General features: G+C 37.9%; 2 protein-coding genes and 1 non-coding gene across 4 annotated transcripts; 2 read left to right on the top strand and 1 right to left on the bottom strand.

Annotated features, from left to right (window-relative positions):
* Positions 1 to 1326: 1326 nt before the first annotated feature.
* LOC133816341 (uncharacterized) lies at positions 1327 to 3038 on the top strand. The gene is made up of 3 exons (XM_062248890.1): positions 1327 to 1430; positions 2528 to 2640; positions 2819 to 3038. The coding sequence occupies exons 1-3, from the start codon at positions 1428 to 1430 to the stop codon at positions 3021 to 3023; spliced, it is 321 nt and encodes a 106-aa protein (XP_062104874.1). The 5' UTR covers positions 1327 to 1427; the 3' UTR covers positions 3024 to 3038.
* Positions 3039 to 3330: 292 nt separating this feature from the next.
* On the top strand, positions 3331 to 4783 carry LOC133816340 (mediator of RNA polymerase II transcription subunit 15a-like). Of its 2 annotated transcripts, XM_062248888.1 has the most exons (4): positions 3331 to 3650; positions 3833 to 3857; positions 3957 to 4280; positions 4554 to 4783. In XM_062248888.1, exons 1-4 carry the CDS (start codon positions 3613 to 3615, stop codon positions 4749 to 4751), a joined length of 585 nt encoding a protein of 194 aa, XP_062104872.1. In that variant the 5' UTR covers positions 3331 to 3612; the 3' UTR covers positions 4752 to 4783. The 2 variants fall into 2 exon arrangements, with proteins under 2 accessions (XP_062104872.1, XP_062104873.1); XM_062248889.1 differs by lacking the exon at positions 3833 to 3857.
* Positions 4784 to 10388: 5605 nt separating this feature from the next.
* On the bottom strand, positions 10389 to 10495 carry LOC133820138 (small nucleolar RNA R71). The gene has a single exon (XR_009886568.1). It is a non-coding gene; the product is annotated as a small nucleolar RNA R71 (small nucleolar RNA).
* Positions 10496 to 25128: the final 14633 nt, after the last annotated feature.

Here is a 25128-nt window from a genome sequence, read left to right as displayed (position 1 = left end):
GATTGCAGATTGACTTGGATAGCTATGGGTACAAGACAATCGACGCGACTAGCCAGCACTACATCTGGAACCGGAGGTGATGACCAGAGCTAGATTCCTCTGCCAGCTCCTGAGAACTGGTAGCAGATCATGGCAGAGATGCAAGAGCGGCTTCAGAGCCAAGATGAATAGATTCGTCTACTGCGACAGTAGGCTCCAGAAGGGAGTGTTGCACCTATTGTGCCACCTATAGTGGCATCATTTATTCAGCCAGTTGAGGTTAGGAACAGATGGGAGCCATTGTATGAGCGGTTCCGGAAGCAGCATCCCCCAACTTTTGAGGGAGGACCTGACCCACTGAAGGCGGAATAGTGGATGACTATGATTACTACTATCACTACACCAAATACCCCTTAGCATAACACAAGAATATAATATTACTGAAAAAGTATTATTATATACATATATGTGGTAAAATAAAAAAATGGCGCTAATTTATTTTGGTGCCCGCCTATAGCTTGTTATATTTTTTTCCCCTTTTTTCCTAGCCCGCCTATAACTCTCCCGTTTTCTTCTTCGCACCCATCTGTGCCTCTCCCTGCTTGAAATCTTCCTTTAAGCATCTCTACCATCCCGACTGCATTCTGCCCTGGCTCGCTCACCATAACTCCTGCCCCGTTTGTCGGTTCCAGTTACCCACAGAGCAAGCCAAGCTGGACTCTTTTGGGTCCCCGGAAGGGGTTTTGAGGTTAGGGGACTTGATGATGGGGGATGAGGACTGGTTTGACGACTGGTAGCGGCGGCTTGTGCCAATTTCCAAGAGGCGCATAAAGCCAGAAGGTATTTGGTTATTTAGGGTTGTTGAGAAAGAAGAAGAGAAAAGAGAAAGAGTAAGAGAAAGCTCTGTACACAGTCAACAATGGCGTTCTCTTCTCTACTCAGATCTACCAACGGAGCTGCTCTGATTGAAGCGTCTAGACCTGAAATCTTTGCGCCTCTTGCTTCCTCCAATCCTCCTCCTAAGGTCTTCTTCACTTTCTCTCTATCTCTAGCTAAGCTCTCCCGTAAACCCTTTGATCATTTTTAGCAATCAATAATCTTTGTTGTGCCATTTGATCGACCATTTTATTGCTATTATTTTGTCTAGTCGAGCTTAACGTGTTTATATATATTCACGTGTGTATATAAATTTGTATGCATTTTTCTTTTATTTTCCTCAAAAACCTATCTCGGTTACATATTCTTTTGAATTTATTCCTCTATTTTACGGTTTAAACTTGTTTATTTTCTTTGAAAGAAGAATGGTAAAGTTGATTAATTCCTTACTTTTTTAATGCTTGGCTCATATAGGTTTTGGTCGGATTGGAAGATTGGTTTTACGAGTAGCAATATTCAGGGATGATATTGACGTGGTGGCAGTGAATGATCCTTTTATTGATGCTAAATACATGGTAAGGATGTCAAGCTAGCTGCAACTTGATGGATTTTAGCTGCCAATGTTGTTGCTATGCTCATGAATAGTCATTATAATATATAAATTAAAATGGCACTACTCAGATGATGCAAAAAAGTTTTCTTATGTTTGTAAGACTGCATCGAGCGTAATATTTGGTTTTCATGTCTTTGCTTACTACCTGGTTAGATGTTTGCTTCATAATGTATAATGATATGACTTAAGTCAAGTTTTTGTGCCATGCTTGCTTGATTTCTTGTTGTGTTAATAGTATGTTGTTGAATGTGGTGATTTTTTTTTTGTCTAAAGTGGCTAAAATGATTCTGCTCTACTTTAATATGGTTAAGGCAAACTATGTTATAAAGTATGTGGAAGAACGTTTAAATTGCATTTTATTTCAGTAGCTATTAATTTTGATAAACACCTCATAGGAATGGAGGTTCTCATTGTGTGTTCTCTTAAGAAATCATCCAGTCTCCTGGACTTGTAATTCACTTTTACGCTATCTTCTCTTCATAGTTTTGACTAAATAATTTCTATTCTCACTGCTATTAAATGTGAGAGATGTCTTAAATCCGGATCATTAATTGCTTTGAAATTATTTTTATCACCTCAAACCCTCTATAAATGTTACCAAGTATTTAGTTGCATATAATTATCTCAATTATCTATTGATCAAAAAATGATTCTATTCTTTCAGATCTAACTTGAATCATGCTTATGCTTGTTGTGTGCAATGCTTGCAGTTTCGATTTTATTGTGATTTTTGTGAGCTTATTTTTATGTCAAGTTGAGAGCATGGCAGCTTGTTAACTTGGCACTTTAAAATTTCTCACATTTTTTGGATTATGGTCTTAGGTGAGTAGTGGCTGTAGTGATGAACCATGGTCATTAATAGGCTTATGATGCTACCTTGAATGACCTTTATATTACATGAAATTATATGTATCTGAATGAAATGAGTTTTTTTAGAGTATTTTATTAAATTGATGTCCTTTGCTAATAGTTCAACTTAAGTAACAGTTACTCCTAATTCTCTTCTAAGGTCATCCCATTATGTGAAAATGGTTATGACATTTTCTATTCTTTATCCAGGCCTACATGTTTAAATATGACTCTACTCATGGATTATTCAAAGGAAGCATTAAGGTTGTAGATGATTCAACCTTAGAAATCAATGGGAAGCAGATTAAGGTTGTGAGTAAAAGGTAATTTTCATCAGATCTTAGCATGAAAGTGTATACATATTCTTTATTTGCTTATAGCACTTGCAAATGTGGGTGTTTTTTGTTTAAAGCTTAATGTATTACGACTGGTTATGTCATAAAAATAGAGGAGATCAGATGGGCATATATATTTATATGTGGTCTATGCTTTATTGTATAGGTATATAGCTATGAACTTCAACTGCACAGTTCCTAACAATCCAAAGTTCCAATGGAGCAACAATTGCTACAGAGTGGATCTAATTTGCTTCCATCTCAGGCACAACAACCACAACAGCAAATTGTGTCAGAGATTCAGTCACAGCCGCAGATGCAGCAACAGTTGGGTTTGCAACAACAGCCAAATCCACTACAACGTGAAATGAGGCTTCAACCATCAGCTCAAAATGTAATTGATCAACAAAAGCAGTTATATCAACCACAGAGACCTCCTCTAGAGACATCATCAAGTATGTTGTTTCCTTGTATAGTTTTGCATTGTTTTAAAGGTTTCTATAATTAGCAATTTTGCATTTCTCATATGATATTATGTGAACATCCTTTTGTAGCATCTGTCGATTCAGCTGCAACTGGACATGCGAGTGGTGTTGATTGGCAAGAAGAGGTTTGCCAGAAGGTAATATGACTTGTTCATCAAACTAATTCCACCTATCAAGCTAGGATTCTGTAGCTGTTATGGAAGTAATTAAGATAATTATGGATGACCAAGAATGTGAAACATACATGCAGTAATAAACTATAAATATCTGATTGGGAGGATAAAAAAACGATGAAGACATTATGTGAATGACAGAAATTATGGTTGTTATTATATTTCATAAAAGCATGTACTATGTAGCTGACTGATGCATGTTAATTTAAGTTATCGGCACCTGAAAAAGTTAAAGTTAACTGTTTTTTTTTCCATTTGTCGGCAGATCAAAACAATGAAGGAACTGTACTTACCTTAACTTCATGAATTGTATCAGAAAATTGCTGGCAAATTACAGCAGGTACATTCTCATTTTTACTTACAAGGATCTATTCAAAAATATATGAAATTTAATTAAAATAAACAAATTAATGAAAACCCATAGTATAAAAGTAGAAAAGGGAAAGAAATTGAAACTTTTTAGCTTAAGTGAACCTTTTCTTATACTGTAAGCTTACTTGAGTCTGTTTTTTCTTTTGCCAGCTTACTCGATCGTTTAATGAAAGCGGTTAGTCATTGCTTTTTCCTTTCACTTGATAATGTATTCATTTTTGGTGGTTCCTCATTTGTTGTTGGTTAATGATTTATAATAATCTCTGGTTTCCAGGTAAAATCTATGTCACCTAAGGCATTGAGTGCTTCTGTCAGGGACATTGGCTCTGTTGTCAGCATGGTTGATAGGTTTGCAGGATCAGCTCCCGTTAATGGATCTAGAGCTGCAGTTGGTGAGGATTTAGTTGCTATGACAAACTGTCGTTTACAAGTAAGAAATTTCATGAGCCAAGACAGAACTAACGGGACAAGGAAAATGAAGCGCTACACTAGTGCCATGCCATTAAATGTCGTATCAATAACCAGTAGTATTAATGATTCGGAAATATCAAAACTAGAGTCAACTGCAACATCTGGTATCAAGAGGTGTAAGTTAGAGGTATTTGTCTTTTGCTGAAATGGATGTTTGTATGAATAGGACCTATTTTAAACATGGTTCTAGCTTCAAAGATCCATGTTTGACATTCAGCTCAATCTTAGATCTGATTTAGTCACTTGACTGATAGTGGAAGTGATTTTGGTGACTTTCTAATAGCATATACTGAGACACATAAAGATATGCTTATTATGAGTGTGCTGTGCTGAGAGTTCATTTTATCATATCCATTCAGAAACTTATACCTGTGAAGTGACTATGGTGATCTTATTGTAGGAAATTCATGCTCTTAAAGACGAAATTAGGGAAATAAATCATCGTCTTATTGACACTGTTATTGATATTAGTGAGGAATCAAGTGTTGTAGCAGCTGCTGCTGAAGGAGATAAAGGGACCATTGTCAAGTGCTCTTTCAGCGCCGTGGCACTCAGTCACCATAATTGCTTAATATGGTTTTTTTTTCTAGGTTATTGATCTCTTATGTAATTGAAGTTAATTTTATTGACTCTGAACTTATATTTATGTGAATTTCCATTTGTTTATGATAGTTTTTAGTAAATTCTCTTACATGGTTAAATTGTGTTTACTGACTGCATAGTCAATGCATTACTTCATAAGACAACTCAAGATAGTTTTATATGTAGTTAAGGAGTCTAATTAGTTAGCATCAGGATTAGGACTCCTAGTGAGACTAATTAGGCTCTTGGGCTTTCATTAAAATTTTCAACCTTTATTTTGAATACTTGTGCTTTGTAACTGTAAATTTTCTATATATAGGGAGCTTTGGAAGACGAACTATCCGCAGCAAAGAGCCAGCAAAAACCTTAGACACAGTATTAAGATGGTAAGCTAAAGCTTTACTACATAATCATGAGGTGGTTATCCTAACTTTTCTATTGAATATGATGATTGATTTAGTCACCATATTTCAGCACAGGAAGATGAGAATCTACAATAATATCTATTACTGATGTATTATTTCTGTCTTATTATATTTTACAATTCTCTACCAACAATTGGTTTCAAACTACTATGTTATCTGATTTCTAGGGCAGTGCATTGGGGTTGGACTTTAGGGAGGGCACCTGTATATGATGTTAATATGTAACTTGCTTCATTGACTTTGCAGTATTTTGACGGATATGGGTATCATAGTACCTCATTTGAGTAGACATATCGATGTTACCCTTCATCCTTTATCGATAAGGTTAGTTTTGCTCCTCACTCGGTTCAGACTTCTTCTAGAATGTTTCACTGTTAGATGTTCTGTTTTTATATTTCAACAACCTCCTGCATTATTCAGTGTTTAAAGTCTATTGTAGCTGTGATTTAGAGTCTATTGTAGCTGTGATTTATGTGATGTTTAGAATAGCCTACCAAAACCTTCATTAAAGTAAGGTGTTGTGGATACAAAGAATCTAGAACATTACCTTCTAAGTTCATAAAAATTCTATGTAGATCATTTCCTCTGTTCGTATGGTTGCCAATTTTCCACCCATCCTTCACAGAATCTTTTACATTAATTAGCCAAGTTGTTGGTGTTAAAAGTTGGTGCTTTTCCCCAAATTTCCAAATTGTTTAAAGGTTCTTTCTTTGATTCTGTAACTTAATATATTGTTCTATATTATGACATAATATAATTGGTTTGTCTTTAACAGTCTCCAATAGGAGATGAAGTTTCAATAAGAATGGATTAGTGCCCCCAATCCGGTTTTTCAAGGTCAAATTCCCCGGTCTTGTAAGTCAACATACCTCTATAATTTTTTAGGCTAATGAGTTCTTATGAATATTGTTGACTGTTTTTAATAATAGATACTTTTTTTAATTGTTTCATCTTTCTTTTGTCCAAGTAATCTATAGTGATTACTTTCTTTTTTAATAGTTCAGGGTATTTATTGGTTTTGTTTATGGTAGTTTACAATCACCATGCTTGAATTTTATGTGTTTATATGCATTATTTTTTACTAATGATATATAGAGATGTTGTGTTTCCTGTTTTGTTAGACATATCCCGTAAAATATATGTTAGTTGTTGGAATTTTAATGAAGCAATAATACTTCAGGAATTTTAATGTTAGTTATAGCAAAGTCTATTCTTTCCTTTTGGTCAACTGCTGTAAGTGATCTGTGTTTTCCTTTCCTTTTAACTTCTGTAAAGAGATTACAGCCTTCTGTTTTCTGGTTAATGAATTGTTTAAAAATAATGATTTTTCTTCTTCTTCTTCTTCTTCTGTACAGTTTCTGAATCACTCTGCTTTTGGTTTGAGCAAGTGTTGATGGGCTGTACTTGAAGCATATATAATAGCTATTTTTGGCCAGCCATTATGTTGCTATTGCCAAGTCACACAATTATCTTGCCATATTTTACATTTCAGGTTCTCAATGAAGCTTATTAGCATTCATGTATTTTCTCAATATATGTACGCTCTTCAATGTTTCTGGCTTGTAAGTGAATTTACTTGCACCTGATTCTTAAATTTTATTTTATTTTGTTTTAACTACATGATTTTGATACGTACATTACAAAAAATGAAGAAGCTATTCAAATTGATCCTCGCTTTGCTGAGTGTTATGGAAACATGGAAAATGCTTGGAAGGTAATCTTTAGTATCTTTTATGGTTCCACTGTCAAGTATTTAGCCTGCAAGCATCTAATAGAAAATTATTATGTTTCTGCTGCAGGAGAAGGGCAACATTGATGTTGCAATCAGCTACTATTTAATTGCTATCGAGGTTTCTTACAGCCATCAATCTAGTCCATATGTGGGGTTTTTTGTGTGATGTGTTTACAATATATACTTTTTGAGTTCAAATTATATATTTTTTTTTTGTCTTACAGTTATTAGTTAACTCCTGATATATTATTTCCACTGGTGTGGGTGTTTATGTTAATTGAAAGTGTTAATAATCAATTCTTTAGCTGACGTAAGTTGGTGCTTGCTTAAATTATTACTTTAGTGTTGATAAATTCCAGTGAACACATGTATGTGTGTTTTTTCATAAACACATGTTTGCATAATAATCTATGAAGTTTTTTCAGATTCTCTTGATGTGATAATGTGTGCATAGAATCTGTTTGATTAAATTCCTGAATGACTTGTATTTTCTTTAACACATTGCTTCATCTTTCCTAGTAGTACACATTGCTGCTCTGAAATATGTTTTTGTTCATTAGTGTCCTACTTGCTAGTAAAATATAATGTCTGTCTTTGTTTTGTTTTGGTAAAAGTTAAATCCAGAACATTGACATATATAACTCAGCATTGTTGAGTTGTGCATTGAAAAAATTATAGAGCAGTTACTGAGTTGTGTATTTTCTTCTCTACAGGTTTCTATTCTGTCGGGTAGTGCATGCATTACATGCTCCTACCTTCAATAAGGATGAATTCATACCAAAATCTCTGCCTGCGCTTCCCTGCGTGAGACCAGCTAGCTCCATCCAGCCTTCTTCTTCCCTGCGTGAAGGTGAAGAAAGATTCAACCTTTTTCATTTGGGGAAGTCGACAGTATCGAATATTTGGCACTAGATTGGTGGTTATTAGGATAGATACTCATTGTCTTGTACGTTGGTTGGAAATTGTATAGCATGTTAGTTTTACCATGTGATTTAAGATTTATTGGTTTAAGTTTTCGGGTCTTTGTCTCCTGAGAGCTATAATATAATTTGATGACAGTGTTGAATGTTTTAAACTAATTTGTGGATTGTTAATACAATGTTGAATGTTCTTACTTTTTGTTATTTGAAAATCAAGTTCATTTGATGATGCTAGTATATATTAAAAAACTAATTTTAATTATATAAAAAAAATTAAAATATAATAGAATAAATTAGTGTTATATAAATAAAATATATAATGAGAATTTAAACTTATCTAAATATTAAAATAATACAAAAATTGTGTTATAATATCTATTACAATAACACTTTTTATGCAAAGAATTGTGTTATGCAAACTTCATTATATAACACAAATAATGTGTTATACTAAAGTGTAGTATAACACAAAAAAAGTGTTATACTAAAGTGTAGTATAACACAAATTTATAAGTATTGAAATGTGTTATATAATCAACTATAAATAACATAATTAAACACTTATCTATATATTAAAATAACACAGAAAGTGTGTTATTGTTGACAGTATAATAACACATCTGTATAACAATGATAAAGTGTTATGTAAAGTACCCCGACCTACGATAACATAGTCGGTCTTAACACATCAAAAAGTGTTATGGTATGTTTTGATAACACATTTTTGGTGTTATTAAAAGCATTTTTTCTTGTAGTGTATCCTGGACTTTATGAGGATAGATGGATATGACAGGGTGGCCTGTGTCACTTATATGTTGAGAGAGGATACCCGCATTTGGTGGGAAGTGGCATCACAGACCAGGGACGTCACTGCTTTGAGTTGGGATGGATTCAAGGATCTGTTCAGCCAGAAATACTACAATGTTGCCATCAGGGCAGCAAAGGTTAATGAGTTTGTGGGGTTGGTGCAGGGCAGTATGACAGTTACTGAGTATGCCCTAAAATTCGACAGACTTGCAAAATTTGCACCAGATCTTGTGCCTACAGACGTAGCCATGCAAGACAGGTTTATTCGAGGGCTTAATGCTATGATAGCCCGGGATGTGAGGAACACGACAATACCTAGGAGTACAACTTATGCCCAGGATGTTGAGAAGGCTCTTACCGTTAAGGAAGCGGAGAACAAGATTTGGTAGGAAAGTGCGGCGAGGCGCGAGGGTCGTAGAGTGGTGCCTCCTTATTCTAGGTCGTAGAGTGGTGCTGTAATGATAAGTGAATGTTAATTACTGGCCATTTTTAGCATTTATTAAGTTAGATCTAGCTTGGAAAAGGGAAGTCTAGCTGAACCCATTCAATTGATGCAAGAAACTTACCTAGTTTTAGGTGATTTTGAGTAGTGGAATAGGACTATTTTGCTGCCTTGCATAACCTAAAGATTTGGTGCTTGATGAATTGTTTATAGTATGTTTTAATACAGGAATGTATTGAGGAGGGTTATAGACAATAGATATTAAGTTTTGGGAAAAACTTACTGGGTTTTACGAAATCTGTTAACTGTGACATAAATTGCTGACCCATTGCTGAGCCATTGCTGTAGCAACTGGAACGAACCGAGGGGAATTAACCACCCAAATCTATTTTTCTCATATCTGAAATCCACCCAGAATTCTTTCATTTTAATCTCTGATTTTTAGTTTAATTAATTTGCTCATTTACATTTATTTTCATAATTAATTACACAACTTTTCTCTTGATTTGGTTACTGAATTGTAAATTGTTATTAGTTGATATTGCATTTATTTAGTTTAAAAGTCCCTGTGGAGATGAACTTTGATACTGTATCACTGTATTACTTGTTGTCGACTGTGTATACTTGCACATATTTTAATCGTTAGAAAATTCCACAACAAGTTTTTGGCGCCGTTGTCGGGGACTTTAAAATTAAATTATGTTTTATCAACTATGTTACAGTTTATTTTCATTGTTTTTAACCTTGTTGGTTCGGGTTGTGCAAACTCAGGTACCTACAGTGTATGAACCAGCAAGAGGATAGTGAACTTGCTCCTATTGACCCCGAGATCGAACGAACTTTCAGAAAAAGGAGAAAGGATCAAAAGGCTAAAAGCCGAGGCACTATGGCTGAACGTGTTGATGATGAGGGGGATGGCCAGCAAGTTACTAATCCCATTGTTTTGGTGGATGACAGAGCCAGAGAAATACGGGAATACGCTACCCCCATGTTTAATGAGCTAAATCCAGGCATTGTGAGGCCAGAAAGACAAGCAGCTCAATTCGAGCTCAAGCCAGTGATGTTTCAAATGCTCCAAACCGTGGGGCAGTTCAGCGGGATGCCAACGGAGGATCCTCATCTCCACCTTCGTTCATTTTTGGAGGTGAGCGATTCCTTTAAGCTTCAAGGAGTGAGTGAAGAAGCATTAAGGCTGAAACTATTTCCGTTCTCTTTAAGGGACCGAGCTAGATCATGGCTCAACACCCTTCCTCCCGATTCCGTTACAAATTGGAATGACTTGGCTGAGAAATTTCTAAGAAAATACTTCCCTCCCACCACAAATGCAAAGTTTAGAAGTGAGATTATGTCGTTTCAGCAGCTTGAAGATGAGTCCACTAGTGACGCGTGGGAAAGATTCAAAGAGCTTTTAAGAAAATGTCCACACCACGGTATCCCACATTGTATACAAATGGAGACATTCTACAATGGTCTCAATGCAGCCTCTCGAATGGTCTTGGACGCTTCAGCCAATGGAGCCATTCTTTCCAAGTCTTACAATGAAGCATTTGAGATTTTGGAAAGGATTGCAAGTAATAACTATCAATGGTCAAACACTAGAGCTCCTACAAGTAGAAAGGTGGCGGGAGTTCTTGAAGTAGATGCATTAACGACTCTAACAGCTCAAATGGCCTCAATGACCAACATCTTGAAGAATATGAGTTTGGGAGGAAATATTCAGCCAGCTGCTGCCATTCAGAGTGCAGAAGTATCATGTGTGTATTGTGGGGACGGGCATACTTTTGAGAATTGCCCTTCCAATCCAGCCTCGGTTTGCTATGTGGGTAATCAGAATTTCAACCGCAACAACAACCCATATTCTAACACCTACAATCCAGCGTGGAAGAATCATCCTAATCTATCATGGGGGGGGGGGGGGGTCAAGGAGAAATTTCAAGCACAGCACCAGCACAAGGAAGACAAGCATATCCACCAGGTTTTTCACAGCAGCCAAGACCTTCACAACATGTTCAAAACTCCCAGCCGAACTCTTTGGAGAATATAATGAGGGAGTATATGGCTAAGAATGATGCAGTAATACAGAGCCAAGCAGCTTCTCTTCGTAATCTTGAGATGCAGCTCGGCCAGCTAGCCAATGAAATGAAAACTAGGCCGCAAGGACCTTTGCCTAGTGATACAGAAAACCCAAGGAGAGATGGGAAAGAACACTTAAAAGCTATTCAGCTGAGGAATGGTAAAAATATGGGAAATTCTGAGGAAATACAGGGTAGTGGAGAGCCCACTTCAATCCAAAGAGAAGGAGAAACAAGTAACAAAACTGCCCAGGAAATTGCTGAAACTGGCCCAGTTGCTACAGCAAAGGGTCAGCAAACTGCTCCAGTAAATTCTGGTCCTAAACCGCCCCTTCCATTTCCGCAGCGATTTCGTAAACAACAACAGGATGGTCAGTTCAGAAAGTTTTTGGATGTACTGAAACAGTTGCACATTAATATCGCCTTGGTCGAAGCATTGGAGCAAATGCCGAATTATGTCAAGTTCTTAAAGGATATTTTGACAAAGAAAAGGCGATTGGGGGAATTTGAGACTGTAGCTCTCACAGAAGGATGTAGCGCGATGTTGAAAAGCAAGATCCCTCCTAAGTTAAAAGATCCTGGCAGTTTCACGATTCCGTGTTCTATTGGAGGTAGAGATGTTGGAAGAGCATTATGCGATTTGGGCGCTAGCATCAACCTTATGCCTATGTCAATCTTCAAAAAGTTGGGTATTGGTGAAGCACGACCCACTACTGTTACATTACAGCTTGCTGACAGATCTATGGCTCATCCAGAGGGCAAAATCGAAGATGTTCTAGTGCAAGTTGATAAGTTCATTTTTCCGGCCGATTTCATCATTCTTGATTATGAAGTGGATAGAGATGTTCCAATTATCTTGGGTAGGCCATTTCTAGCTACTGGGAGGACCTTGATTGACGTGGAAAAAGGGGAGCTCACAATGAGAGCTCAAGAAGAACAAGTAACTTTCAAGGTATTCAATCATATACGTTCTCCAGATGAAGTAGGAGATTGTTTGGCCATCACTGTCAAGAACTCTAATATGGACGAAGAGGTACCCACAAGGTATAGCAAGAAAGTGAGGATGAGGCTATCTCTTAAAGAATTTGAGAGCAACAACGAGCTAGGGGCAAGTATAAACAAGGCATCGTCTCATTTGCAAAAGCCACGTAGAAAGAAGAAAAAGAAGTGTGGTAGGAAAGCTCATTCCCAAAGGTTTGAAGTGGGGCAGCGGGTGTATTTCTCTAATTCTAAAATGAAAGCAAGTTCCAGACAGCCAGCATCAAGTTTCTCTGATTCCTTCTTGATAATTAAAGTCTTTCCTTGTGGTGCATTGGACTTGCGTGATGAAATTTCAGGAAGAGAGTTTAAAGTGAATGGCCAGCAACTTAAGCACTACCTTGGAGGGGAGGTCGACAGAGAAAAGACCTCTGTCATTCTGAAGGATGTTTGAAGGAGACAGACTTTGGGTTGCCATGCATTTCTTGTATCACACGTGGGCAACCCATGAGTAAAAGGCAGATTGTAAATATACAATAAATGTAACTAAGTTTGGGGTGTAGCAAACTTATATATATAAAAAAAAACTCAAAAAAAAAAATATATATATAATAATGATAAATAAAAAAATTTGGTGTGCGGGAAGGCTTTAAAGCTGGGGAGTTAAATGAAGAAGGGTGAGAAGGCAGCGAAGTTTTTCTGGAATGGTGGGGCATTGCCCAGTTGTTACAGCATTCATTTAGCATTCTGGGCAGCAATCAGAAGAGGACTCCGAGTAACAGGGGGTTTCCCTTTCCTATTAACTATTTTTAGTTTTTGTACTGTGTTTTGCATTTTTGTTCAGTCTGTTAGTTGTTAGTTATCTAGTGTCCAGTCACTTTTTTTTGTGGTTCTGTTTGTGTGTGTTGTCCAATGTGTCTTTGAGAGATTTGATGATTTAGTCTGGCTTAGTGTACTGCTCGATGATGAATTTTTTCCGCTCACTCCATTTGTGTTTGCTGCCTGGATTTTATATGTTGTTTATGCTTGATGATTTGCTAGGATATCATTTATGCTTCCTCTTAGTCTCTAATCAATAGTGATGTACTTTTGTTATCCCGCCGTGTTTTGGGTTTTTCAAATGACTGCTGTTTGTGAAATTTTAAGCATCTAGAATTGGTTAGTGCACCCCTTGAGGCGAAATCCTAGCTAATCTTATCCCTTAGAAATGATCTAGGCCATTTTTGGACGCTTGAGCCTTTCTAGCCTCCCTTATATAACAAGTTCCCTTAGTGACCCCGTCTTAGAGCCTATAAGCCTATTTTTCTTGTTTATCCCGATCCTGCATGCTACATATCCCCTCCTAAACATGAACCTTCCACACACCTCCCAACCTAGTTGCTTTCACTTGTAAAAAAATAATTCTTCCCACTAAGTTTGGGGTGAGTGAGGTGAGTGTAGCTTTGAGGTGAGCTAATCCGAAATTTCAATATCAGCCACATTGGGGACAATGTTGGGATGTAAGTTTGGGGTGGGGGAATTAGCTCACAAGACAAACACATATATACAATCAAACCAATTCTCTTGCTATATTTTATACAGTTTATTTTACTTTTCTTTAGTGTTTTAATGCATATAAAAAAAAAGAAAAAAAAAAGAAAATAGAAGCATAAAAAAAAAAAAACAACAACAACAACAAAAATATAGTAGAAAAGTTCAGAAGTAATAGCAAGAGAAGTACATTAGAGCAATATGTCTTTGTGAGTATAAAGAAATGTTGGGGAAGTGAGTGTGAGAGATATGAATCATAGTAAGGAGGCTCGGTTCTTGACAAGTGAGGTGGTTAGGTTATGAGCTAGTTAAATGACATCCTTTACCGTACCCTAACCCAAGCCTTACATTACAAGCTTAATAAAGTCCTTTTGATCGAGGGGATAAGATTAGACTACATTAGTGGAGAGGAGTGCACTAATCCAACTTCTGGGAGCAATAGTTAATTTTGAGGATCAAGGGGCAGTTGTTAGAGGAATTCAAGGTGTAGGTGGGAAGCATTTGTACATACTATTGGCTAGGTGACTTTAGGGAGGTATTACTGATATCCTGGGTACTGAATTTGAGAAAAACAGCATATAAAGTCAAGGCATAAACACTGCTTCATTTCATTCCATTCCACTTTTCTGAGAGCAACTTGTTCACTAAGCCATATTGAATTATTTAGATCTCTCTCTCATGTTTTATGGCGTTTGTGTGTGTGTTTGGTTTTGTGTGTGTGTTTTTATTTATTTTTGTTTTATCATTACTCGAGGACGAGCAATAGGCTAAGTTTGGGGTGTTGATAACTCTAAGATTTAGAGTTATTTTCATATCTTTAAACTTAATTTTCAAACCAAACAAAAGAGTAATGTGTTTGTATTTCGTGTGATTGTGTATAATTTAGTGTGTCTGTGTAGCTAGGGACCTTGTGTTTGCATTGTCATATTTTTGAGTGATTTATGTAGTTTAGTGTATGTGTTAAACAGGAAAGGAAGCTGGAATAGGTGATCGGGAACTTTGGATCAAGAAGGGGAACAAATCTGGAAATAGCATGTTGCTGTTCTATCAATGCTGTAGCAACCACAACGTAGCAATCGGCAGGGACCAGTGAAGAAACGTGACAAATTCCAGCTGGACTTAATGAAGAATAAGTGACGCCTAGGTGGCGAGAATGTTGTACAATGAGTCAGCTGGATGGTGTGGCAAAGGACAAGAAGGCACAATTGACTTTGACTTACTAATTAGGGTAAACCAAGTACCCTAAAAAGGGAGCAGCCGAAAAAGAGAAAGAGACCCATCATTTTAGAGAATTCTGGATATTTTCACTAAGAAAAGTACAGAGAGAAGCAGAAAGAAAGAAGAAGAAGGGAGTACGAAATAGGAGAGAAAAAGAAGGCAGACGCCTAAGGGGGAACTAGAGCTCAACACTCAATTCTCTCTAATCTCTATTTCTCTTTAATTTTTTATTATTTTCTCATCTCAATTTCTGTTCAAACTTCATGGAAATATTCTGTACTGGTTTTATGTTTATAATTTCAGCTATGAACTAACACCCTAAAGATTTGGGTGGTTATGAACCCTGATGTATGAACTAAATTTCTAAATGCATGGTTAAGTTGTTTATGTCATAGTTCAATTGAATGTGCTGTAATGATAAGTGAATGTTAATTACTAGCCATTTTTAGCATTTATTAAGTTAGATCTAGCTTGGAAAAGGGAAGTCTAGCTGAACCCATTCAATTGATGCAAGAAACTTACCTAGTTTTAGGTGATTTTGAGTAGTGGAATAGGACTATTTTGCTGCCTTGCATAACCTAAAGATTTGTTGCTTGATGAATTGTTTATAGTATGTTTTAATACAGGAATGTATTGAGGGGGGTTATAGACAATAGATATTAAGTTTTGGGAAAAACTTACTGGGTTTTACGAAATCTGTTAACTGTGACATAAATTGCTGACCCATTGCTGAGCCATTGCTGTAGCAACTGGAACGAACCGAGGGGAATTAACCACCCAAATCGGTGGTGATAGGTCAACTTTCTAATGCTGGCTCTCCTTTACTATATTGATTAACTCTGGTGCTACACATTCATTTGTTTCTAGTAAAGTGATTGATAGATTGTGTAGACCTAGTGAGTATCAGACTGCGAGGTTTGGGACTTTATTGCCTACTGGAGAACTGGTAGTTTCTAGGAGGTGGATTAGGGCACTGCCAGTGATGGTTGATAGTAGGGAGCCTTCAGTAGATTTGATTGAGTTAGACATGGAGGATTTTGACATGATCTTAAGAATGGATTGGTTGGTCTGGTATGGGGCTACTATCGACTGCAGGAAGAAGATGGTGACTTTTGAGCCTGAGGGAAAGGATCCTTTCGTCTTCATGGGTGCAGTATGTGGACCCTGCGTACCCATGATATCAGCATTGAGAGCCAGAGACTTGTTGCAGGGAGGATGCATAGGTTTTCTGGCCAATGTGGTGGACACTACTAAGGTTATGCCAACAGGGCCAGGGGGAGACCAGATTGGTGTGTGAGTTCTTGGATGTATTTCCTGAGGATCTACCAGGATTGCTGCCGTGTAGGGAGATTCAATTCATTATTGAGTTAGCACCGGGGACATAACCAGTATCAAGAGCACCATATAGGACGGCACCAGCAGAGTTGAAGGAATAGAAGATACAGCTATAGGAACTTCTAGATTTGGGATTTTTCAAGCCTAGCTACTCTCCCTGGGGTGCTCCAGTTTTGTTTGTTAAGAAGAAGGACAGGACTCTGAGAATGTGTATAGACTAAAGAGAATTGAACAAGTTGACCATCAAGAACAAGTACCCTCTACCAAGGATTGATGACTTGTTCGATCAGTTTTAGGGAAAGACGATATTCTCAAAGATTGATCTTCGATCTGATTATCACCAGCTGAGGATCAACGACGAGGACATACCGAAGACATCCTTCCAAACGCGGTATGGGCACTATGAGTTCTTGGTCATGTTTTTTGGTTTGACCAATGCCCTGACACCTTTCATGGATCTAATGAACAGGGTGTTCAAGGACTTCTTGGATCAGTTTGTCATTGTCTTCGTCGATGACATCTTAGTGTACTCCAGTTCAGAGGCAGAGCACGAGCGACATCTTTGACAGGTTTTACAGAGGTTAAGAGAGCATCAGTTATATGCCAAGTTTAAGAAGTGTTAGTTGTGGTTGCCAGAGGTGACTTTTCTTGGGCATATAGTTGGCGCAGAGATTAAGGTGGATCCGTCCAAGGTGGAGGCAGTGAGAGATTAGCCGAGGCCAAGGAACGCCTCGGAGGTGCGGAGTTCCCTCGCGTTGGCGGGTTATTACAGGCGGTTTGTAGAAGGATTCTCAAAGATTGCTTCACCGATGACAGAGTTGACACGGAAGAACCAGAAGTTTGTTTGGTCAGAGAAGTGTGAGACCAGTTTCCAAGAATTGAAGCAACGAATTATTACTACACCTGTGTTGAGTCTTCCTTCGGAAGAAGGAAAGTTTGTGGTATACTGTGATGCATCGAGGATGGATTTAGGTTGTGTGTTGATGCAGAATGAGAAAGTTATAGCTTATGCATCGCGCCAGCTGGAGGAGTATGAACAGCGGTATCCTACCCATTATCTGGAACTGGCAGTAGTGGTATTCGCACTGAAGGTGTGGCGACATTACCTGTATGTGGAGAAGTGCGAGATATACACTGACCATGAGAGTTTGAAGTATTTCTTCCCCTAGAAGGATCTGAACATGAGGCAGAGGTGTTGGTTGGAGTTGGTTAAGGATTATGATTGTGACATTCTTTACCACCCAGGGAAAGCCAATGTTGTGGCAGATGCATTGAGTCAGAGGGGCTCGGGGCAGTTATTTAATTCTGTTCAGATCTCTAGGGAGTTAGCAGATGAGATGACCAGGGCAAGGATAGAGCTGGTGGTGGGTTGGTTTGCCAATGTTACCTTGCAGTCGACCCTGCTAGAGCGGATCAAGGATGGTCAATTGGTAGATGCGCAGCTACAGAAAGTTCAAAAAAATGTCTTAGCGGGGGTAGCTAAGGATTATTCTGTTTTTGAGACTGGTATGCTTCGATATCAGGGACAGATTTGTGTTCCTACAGATGAAGGGATCAGACGAGAGATACTGGATGAGTCTCACACTACGCCATACTCGCTTCATCCGGGTACCACGAAGATGTATCAGGATCTATGGATGTTATATTGGTGGCCCAGGATGAAGAAGGATGTGGTGGAGTATGTGGCCAGATGTTTGACATGTCAGCAGGTGAAAGTTGAGCATCAGCGACCAGTAGGGTTGCTTCAACCTTTGGGTATTCCTGAGTGGAAGTGGGAGGACATTACCATGGATTTTTTGGGAGGCCTACCCAGGACAGTGGGACTTCATGACTCGGTGTGGGTGATAGTGGACAGATACACCAAGTTAGCTCATTTTATGCTAGTGAAGTCGACTTACATAGTGGAACAGTATGCAGAGTTGTATGTGAGGGAGATAGTTCATCTCCATGGGGTTCCTAAGTCTATTGTATCTGATCGAGACCCTATCTTTACATCCAAGTTCTGGGGAGCTCTACAGAGAGCCATGGGGACTCAGTTGAAGTTTAGCACAACCTTTCATCCTCAAACTGATGGACAATCTGAGAGGACGATTCATGTGTTGGAGGATATGCTTAAGGCGTGTGTGATTGACTTCGAGGGATCACAGAGTTAGTATAACCCGTTGATTGAATTTTCGTATAACAATAGTTATCAGTCCGCGATTGGAGTGGCTCCTTATGAGATGCTATATGGAAGGAAGTTTAGGTCGCCCATCCATTGGGATAAGATGGATGAGAGAAAATATTTGGAGCCAGACATGGTTTAGAAGACAAATGAAGTTGTTGAGAAGATCTGAGCCAGGATGCTTGCTTCACAGAGTAGACAGAAAAGCTATGCTGATCTCAAGCGTAGAGACGTGGAATTCTAGGTTGGAGATCACGTGTTTCTGTGAGTTTCACCACTGCGAGGGGTGAGGAGATTTGGAGTAAAGGGCAAGCTGAGCCCTCGGTTTGTTGGACTTTTTGAGATTCTAGAAAGGATTGGACAAGTGTCTTACAGGTTGGCCTTGCCACCGTCGTTGTTGGGAGTTCATGACGTATTCCATGTTTCTATGTTGTTGAAGTATGTCTCAGATACGATGCATGTGCTGAAGTATGAGGACTTAGAATTGCAGACAGATTTGTCCTATGAGGAGCGACTGGTTCAGATTTTACATCAGAAGGACAAAGTTCAACGGAATAAGACAATTCAGTTAGTTAAAGTATTGTGGAGAAATAGCGAGGTTGAGGAAGCGACCTGGGAGCTTGAGACGGTGATGCGGGATCAGTATCCTGAGCTATTCAGATAAATTTCGAGGACAAAATTCTCAGTAGGAGGGGATAGTTGTAACGACCCAAAATCACTAATATGGCTTAAGGGCCTTGATTAGTGTGTTGGGAGCGCATAATTGGTTTATGTGTGAATTTATTAGTTTAATGCACGATTCTGTGATAAGCATGCTTGTGTGGTTATATGAATGTAAAAGTGATTATATGCTATAATTGTGAGGACCACATTATTCTGTGGGTAAATCTGCAGCATGCGACTTGAGGCGATCCTAGGGAGCTAGTTAGCGGGAAAGTCACAACGGGACCTAATACTTGACTTGGGGCAAGTCAAGGGGTATTTCAGGTATTGGATGGTTATTTGGGTTATCGGGTTATGGAAATAAATAATTGGAGATATATTTGAGGTTAGGAAGCTTAGGTGGGGATAATGAGGAATTTTACTATTTTGCCATCGGGGACGTTTCTGGTACCCGGAGCCTCGGGATTGACTTAATTGCTTAAGGATAGACAAAGTAAAATATAGAACACGGTGGAACAAAAACCAAACTGACCTTCCCTCCTCTTCTCTTTCTCTCTCAAAGGAAACCACAAGGAACCTAGAAGAACTTGGTTGGAATTCAAAGAATTGGAGCTGTGATTTAGGAGATTAGCTAAGGATTCAATCAAGAGTTAAGGTAATCCATAAGTTTTATGCACGGTGGTTAAATTATGTGGTTATGGCTGAGTTTTGAGGTGTTTATGGGCTTTGACATTGAAGGACTGAATTGAAGCTTGGAACTTGGGAGTTAGCTCAGAAATTTCTTAGAGGATTGGTTCATCAGTGAAGGTAAGCTCGAATTTATGATCTAATGTCTGAATCTTAGTGTTTTCTTGACTGGTTTAGATGTTTTTAAGCTTTTGGGTTTCAGAGATTGAAGTGGGATTTTGATGAGTTTCTAGGCTAAGTTTTTGTTGGATTGTGCTGCTGGAAACGTGTTAGAAGTTTTGTGATAATTGAGTTGTGGAATTGGGATGGTTTTGGATGGTTTTGAGTGAGGTTTGAGTGTTAAAAATGGTGGTTTTTCTGGGTTCGAAGGGGTTGGGCCGTGGCATAGTTCTTGGTGTGTCGCGGCCCTCTAAAACTGATGAGTGCTGGAGATGGAGGCGGGCCACGGCATGGGCTATGTAGGGTCGCGACCCGTGTCTGTTTCTGGGCGAGGCTGAGCCTCTGGTTGGGGCCATGCCGTGGCATAGGGAGCTTGAGTCGAGACCCTTAAGGAATTTTTGTTTTGGGGATTTTAAGCATGGGAATTCAACCTAGGGTGCTCGAGATTGATTCTACTACTGTGTTTGGTGGAATTCGATATTCCGGAGACTAGAACCTTATCCGGAAGCCTTTTTACAAATTATTAATGGTATCCCTTATCTTGGTTGTGACTGGGTACTAAGCTAGGGCTCGGGAAATGGATCGTGCTCAAGGGGCATCTCTCGTAATCAATATACTTGAAAATTAAAGGTAAGAAAACTGCACCTGGATGTGAATTTATAATTGGACTAAGGGTTCCCTATTTTGTTTGCGTTATAAAGAATGGTGTTATGCCATGTTAATAATAAACAAACGGCCTAAGAGTGTCAGGGTTTACATTGGCGCAGAGGGCGTGGCTCAGCCACTGGTTGCTGAGGACAGCTTATTATGCACTGAGCTCGGTTTAAGCGGATCAGAGTAAGTGGAGTAAACAGAAGGTGCGACCTAAGGGCATCGACCCTGATTATTATGTGATTTGATTAATAATATTGATTGATGGATTTGTCATGCTAAATAGCTGAGTGTTGGTTTGTTGATTCTCTTGTTATGTCTACGAACTATATGATTGATGATGTATGATAAGTCTATGATCACGCTTTAAAGATTATTCAATTGTTATCATTGTTTGAACTATAATGTTATATTTTCTTGCTAGGCTTTGGATCATGGGTGCTACATGGTGCAGGTAAAGGCAAGGGCAAGCTTGATCAGCCCTGAATCAGAGAGCTCTAAAGGCATAATGTTCATGATCAGCTGCTCGGTCGCCACAGTCGAGGAGGAGGCAGGAACAGGAGGACCATAAATGTCTGTTTTGCCCTTAGAGTGGCTAGTGGTTGTTCATACATTATAAATTTTGTAAACTAACTTTCAAACACTGTTTCTTTTGGGATCCCTTGTACAAAAATGTTTAATTAAATGAAATGTATCTTTTGTGACCAAAACCTTTTAACCCTAGTCCATTAATGGTTTCAGTGACACGTTTTTAACTAATTAACTTGATTAGTAAGTCTTGCACCTTTATAAATACATAGTGTAGCGATTTTGGCTTTCCAGGGTATTACAGGGGGAAAGTACCACCAATTTCTAATCACAAGAAGCAAGGGCCAACTCATGCTACTATGGCTCTAAAGGATGAGCGGGGTGGTCTTGACCCGACCTGAAGTTTAATGAAGGAAGTGAGCGTCTAGTTGGAGACGTTAAAGACAACGCTCTTAGGAGGCATTCCTATGTTTATTTTTATTTATTTTGTATTTTACATTTATGATTTTTGTTTTTATTTGGTTTGGAACAATGTTTAGGGAATTTGTTTAATGATTATTTTTAGTTTTAATTAGGAAAATTTTGATGTATATAATGAACTGTGAAAAACGTGAAAAAAATGCAAGGGTTTGCAAGAAAAAAGGTTAGAAAATGTTCATTTATCCTTAAGTAGCGTTATAGCACTTGTAGGGAGGCACTATGGCGCTTGTTACAGAGAAGATTGGGGATTTTATTCGAGCACCAGCGCTACAGTGCTATTAATAGGGCGCTATGGCGCTAATCTCAGAGCCAAAAGGGTTTTTTTTTAACGTTTATTAGCACTACGGTGTTGTATTGCTAGTGCTACGGTGCTCTTTCCAGAGACAAATAGCCCAGAAACTTTATGTAGTGCTACAACACTAGACATGTAGCACTACAGCGCTTTATAACATAATTTTTTTTTTAAAAACCAGGGGGTTTCGAATTTCATCTCCTTCAAACCCTCATTTTTCATTCTCTTCCCGTGTTCTCTCTATCCCAACACCCCAAAGCCTCCATAGATCTTCCATTATAGCCTCTTACCCAAAAATTTGACCATATATTCCAATAATTTTTCTTCATTTTTCTCTTCTGTCTTAGCCCTTTTGTCCTTTGTTCAATTTTTTCTTCTAGAACCAATCTCAATTCCTCAATCACCTTTTGGAACCCTAAGAATTCAGAGTTTTAATTTCTTGAAGAAGATTAACATTTTCAAGGGGCTTTATTCACTCAAGCACAAAGGAGTCCATTTCAAGGGTTAGTAAGTGTTTTCAATCCCTCTTATTCTAAAATTTTTGTTGCATTTGGGATTGGGTTCCATTATTGTTTGTTTTTGGTGGATATTAATCTTTGTGATGTGCTTGGGAGAATTTGGGTATTGTGTTTTGTGAAATTGAATATATAGGGTGGTTGTGAAGAGGAAAAGTGTTTAATTTAAGGGGAGGTGCTGTAAAAAAAATTTATCGGTTGGTGTTATTGAGAGTCTCAATAATGGCTCCTAAAAGTAGAGCGGGAAGGAATAAGGATAAGGGGAAAGGTCAAACTTCTGCTTCCCAACTAAGGGATGATAGTTCGGAGCAAGAGTATGATGAAACTAGGTTTTTAAATTTCCATGCTCAAGAGCATTATGAGAAATTTGTTAGAAAACCCTTGATTCCTGAGCGTGAGGTGGAATATTAGTCTGACCCTTTTAATCATCAGACTTTTGAGTTAGTTAGAGCAAATCTTATGGCTAGGAAGTGGGAAAATTTTGTGACAAAATTGGTGTAGGCCAACGTATCATTGATGTATGAGTTTTATGCCAATTTAAGAAATAAATACAATGATACACTTTTTGATCAAGGTAAGCGAGTGCCTTTTACTACAGAGTCCATTAATAAGGTTTTCAAGGTCCCGCACATAAAAGAGCAGGAGGAGGAATACACTAAATTTTTTAAGGGATATATAGATTATATTGATGTGGCTGGCAAATTATGTTTTGAAGGTGCTCCTTGGACCTTATCTGGCTCTTTACTTAAAAGTATAGCGTCTTGTCAACTGAATATTGAAGCCAGATTTTGGGCTTTCTTTGTTTGTGCTCGATTCATGCCAGTAAGTGATGTGTCTAACATGACTAAGGATCGAGTTCTTCTGATGTATGCATTGATGACAGGGATGACTATTAATATGGGTTCATGGCTTAAGGAAAACATTGAGTTCATTGAAAAGGGCCATACCACTGGAGGTTTGGACCATGGATCTGTCATCACCATGTTATGTTATAAGGCTGGAGTTCCAGAGTTTGTGACCGATATTTGTCAGTTGTTGCAGCAGCCTTTATCGATTATTCTGATGAAAGATTATCCCGAGCCTGCTTTATATGTGTCGCAAGCTAGGAAAAAAGGCTAAGCGACGTGTCGAAATGGAGGTGGAAGAAGAGGCTGATCCATTGCTGCAGGGAGGTAGTAGTGATCAGACCATGCAGCATGTCAGTGATAAGTTGGATTATCTTATCCAACAAAATCAATATATGGTTCAACAACAGCACATGATGAATCAGTATATGGGCCAATAGTACGAATATGAGGTGAACCATGTGGCTCGTTTAAACAATCTGGTGAGTTGGTGGTCTTTAAATGAATCAGATCAAACTTATTTTGCTCCACCACCACCATATCTGCCTTATTCTCCATTCTACTCTCCGCCTTCGCCTCTGTCATTTGCTATTTTTCCAGGGCCTCAGCCTCAGCAGTCTCAACAGTTTGAGGGACCTTCGTCTCAGCCGCCATAACCGCCATACTGATGTGGCTGGTCATGTAAGTCTCTATTCTCATTCTTTGAGTACTTAAATTGGGGACAATGTTTGGTGTTAAGTTTGGGGGAGAGATTTATTTCTTGTGTGTTTTTTGTTTGTTTTTAATTTTCATTAGTTGTTCATTTTGTGTCATGCTTTAGATTATAAATTAAGTTGATAATTATTGCCATTTGAATATGATTGACTGTTGCGTAATATAATCCAAAGGAAAAATTGATGTGCTTCTAAAAACAATCTGTGTGCTTGGTTAGATTACTTTGTTTTTCACTGTGATTTATTGACATTAGAGATCTATTTCTTATCCATTGTAAATGTTATACTTGAGTTATTTTATGCATGTAAAATTTGGATTGTGGATTGAAAAGTTTGAAAAAAATTCTAGAACTTACTTGCTTACTATTTGAGATTAAATTTAAAACAGTGCACATTTAGGAAAATGATATAGGCAATTTTTGGACTGGTTGTGCCTTTCAAGCTAACCCTATTAAATTTTATCTTTAGTTAACCCTTTTTGAGCGTTATAACTATTTTCTTGATTAACACATTCTTTTGAGCCTAACTGTGAAATAAACTACCATTTACTCTTTTTGACCCATACCATGAGCATGAAAATTACTATATGAGGGGAGTGAATGTGTAATGGGATGTTTGTATTATGTGTTATTCAGAAATTTACTTATGATTGAGAAAAAAAAGAAAGAAAAGAAAGAAAGAAAGTGAAAAATGATTATGCTCCCAAATAGTTATCTATTGAAAAAATCAAAGTTTGGGGAAGTGTATTGAAATATATATATATATATTCTCAATCATGGCAGAGAAAAACGGGTAACAAGGGATGAGATGTGTGAAATTTCTGGGAAAGTTTGTTTAGCTGGAATGCTTGTGGTATGATTAAGCCTAAAAAATTGTCTCTTTATCTACCTATACCTAAGCCTTCTATTACAACCCTTATAAAGTCCTATTGATTCTTATTTGTGCATTTGTTTATATTAATGGAGAATAGTAAGTAATATAGGCATATGGAAATATTTGGTTATGTGGTTAGTTGGTGAGAATTCGATGTGCATATAGTGGTTTAATTATTTTATTTGCGAGTTATGAGTAAATGAGCTTTGGTCTTGATAGATTGCAGTGAAAGGGTGAAGTGATTGAGACTGAAAATCTAGATTAATGTTTTACATAGTATGATTGTTTTTCCTGCGGATTATATATGCATAGCAGTATTGAGTGTTTGAATAGGTTAGATATGTCAACTTGATTTATTTTGGTT

This window comes from Humulus lupulus, chromosome 2 (assembly GCF_963169125.1).
Source record: "Humulus lupulus chromosome 2, drHumLupu1.1, whole genome shotgun sequence".
NCBI classification, from domain to species: Eukaryota; Viridiplantae; Streptophyta; class Magnoliopsida; order Rosales; family Cannabaceae; genus Humulus; species Humulus lupulus.
Note: the sequence above shows the minus strand (reverse complement) of the source record. Positions and strands in the feature narration are given on the sequence as shown.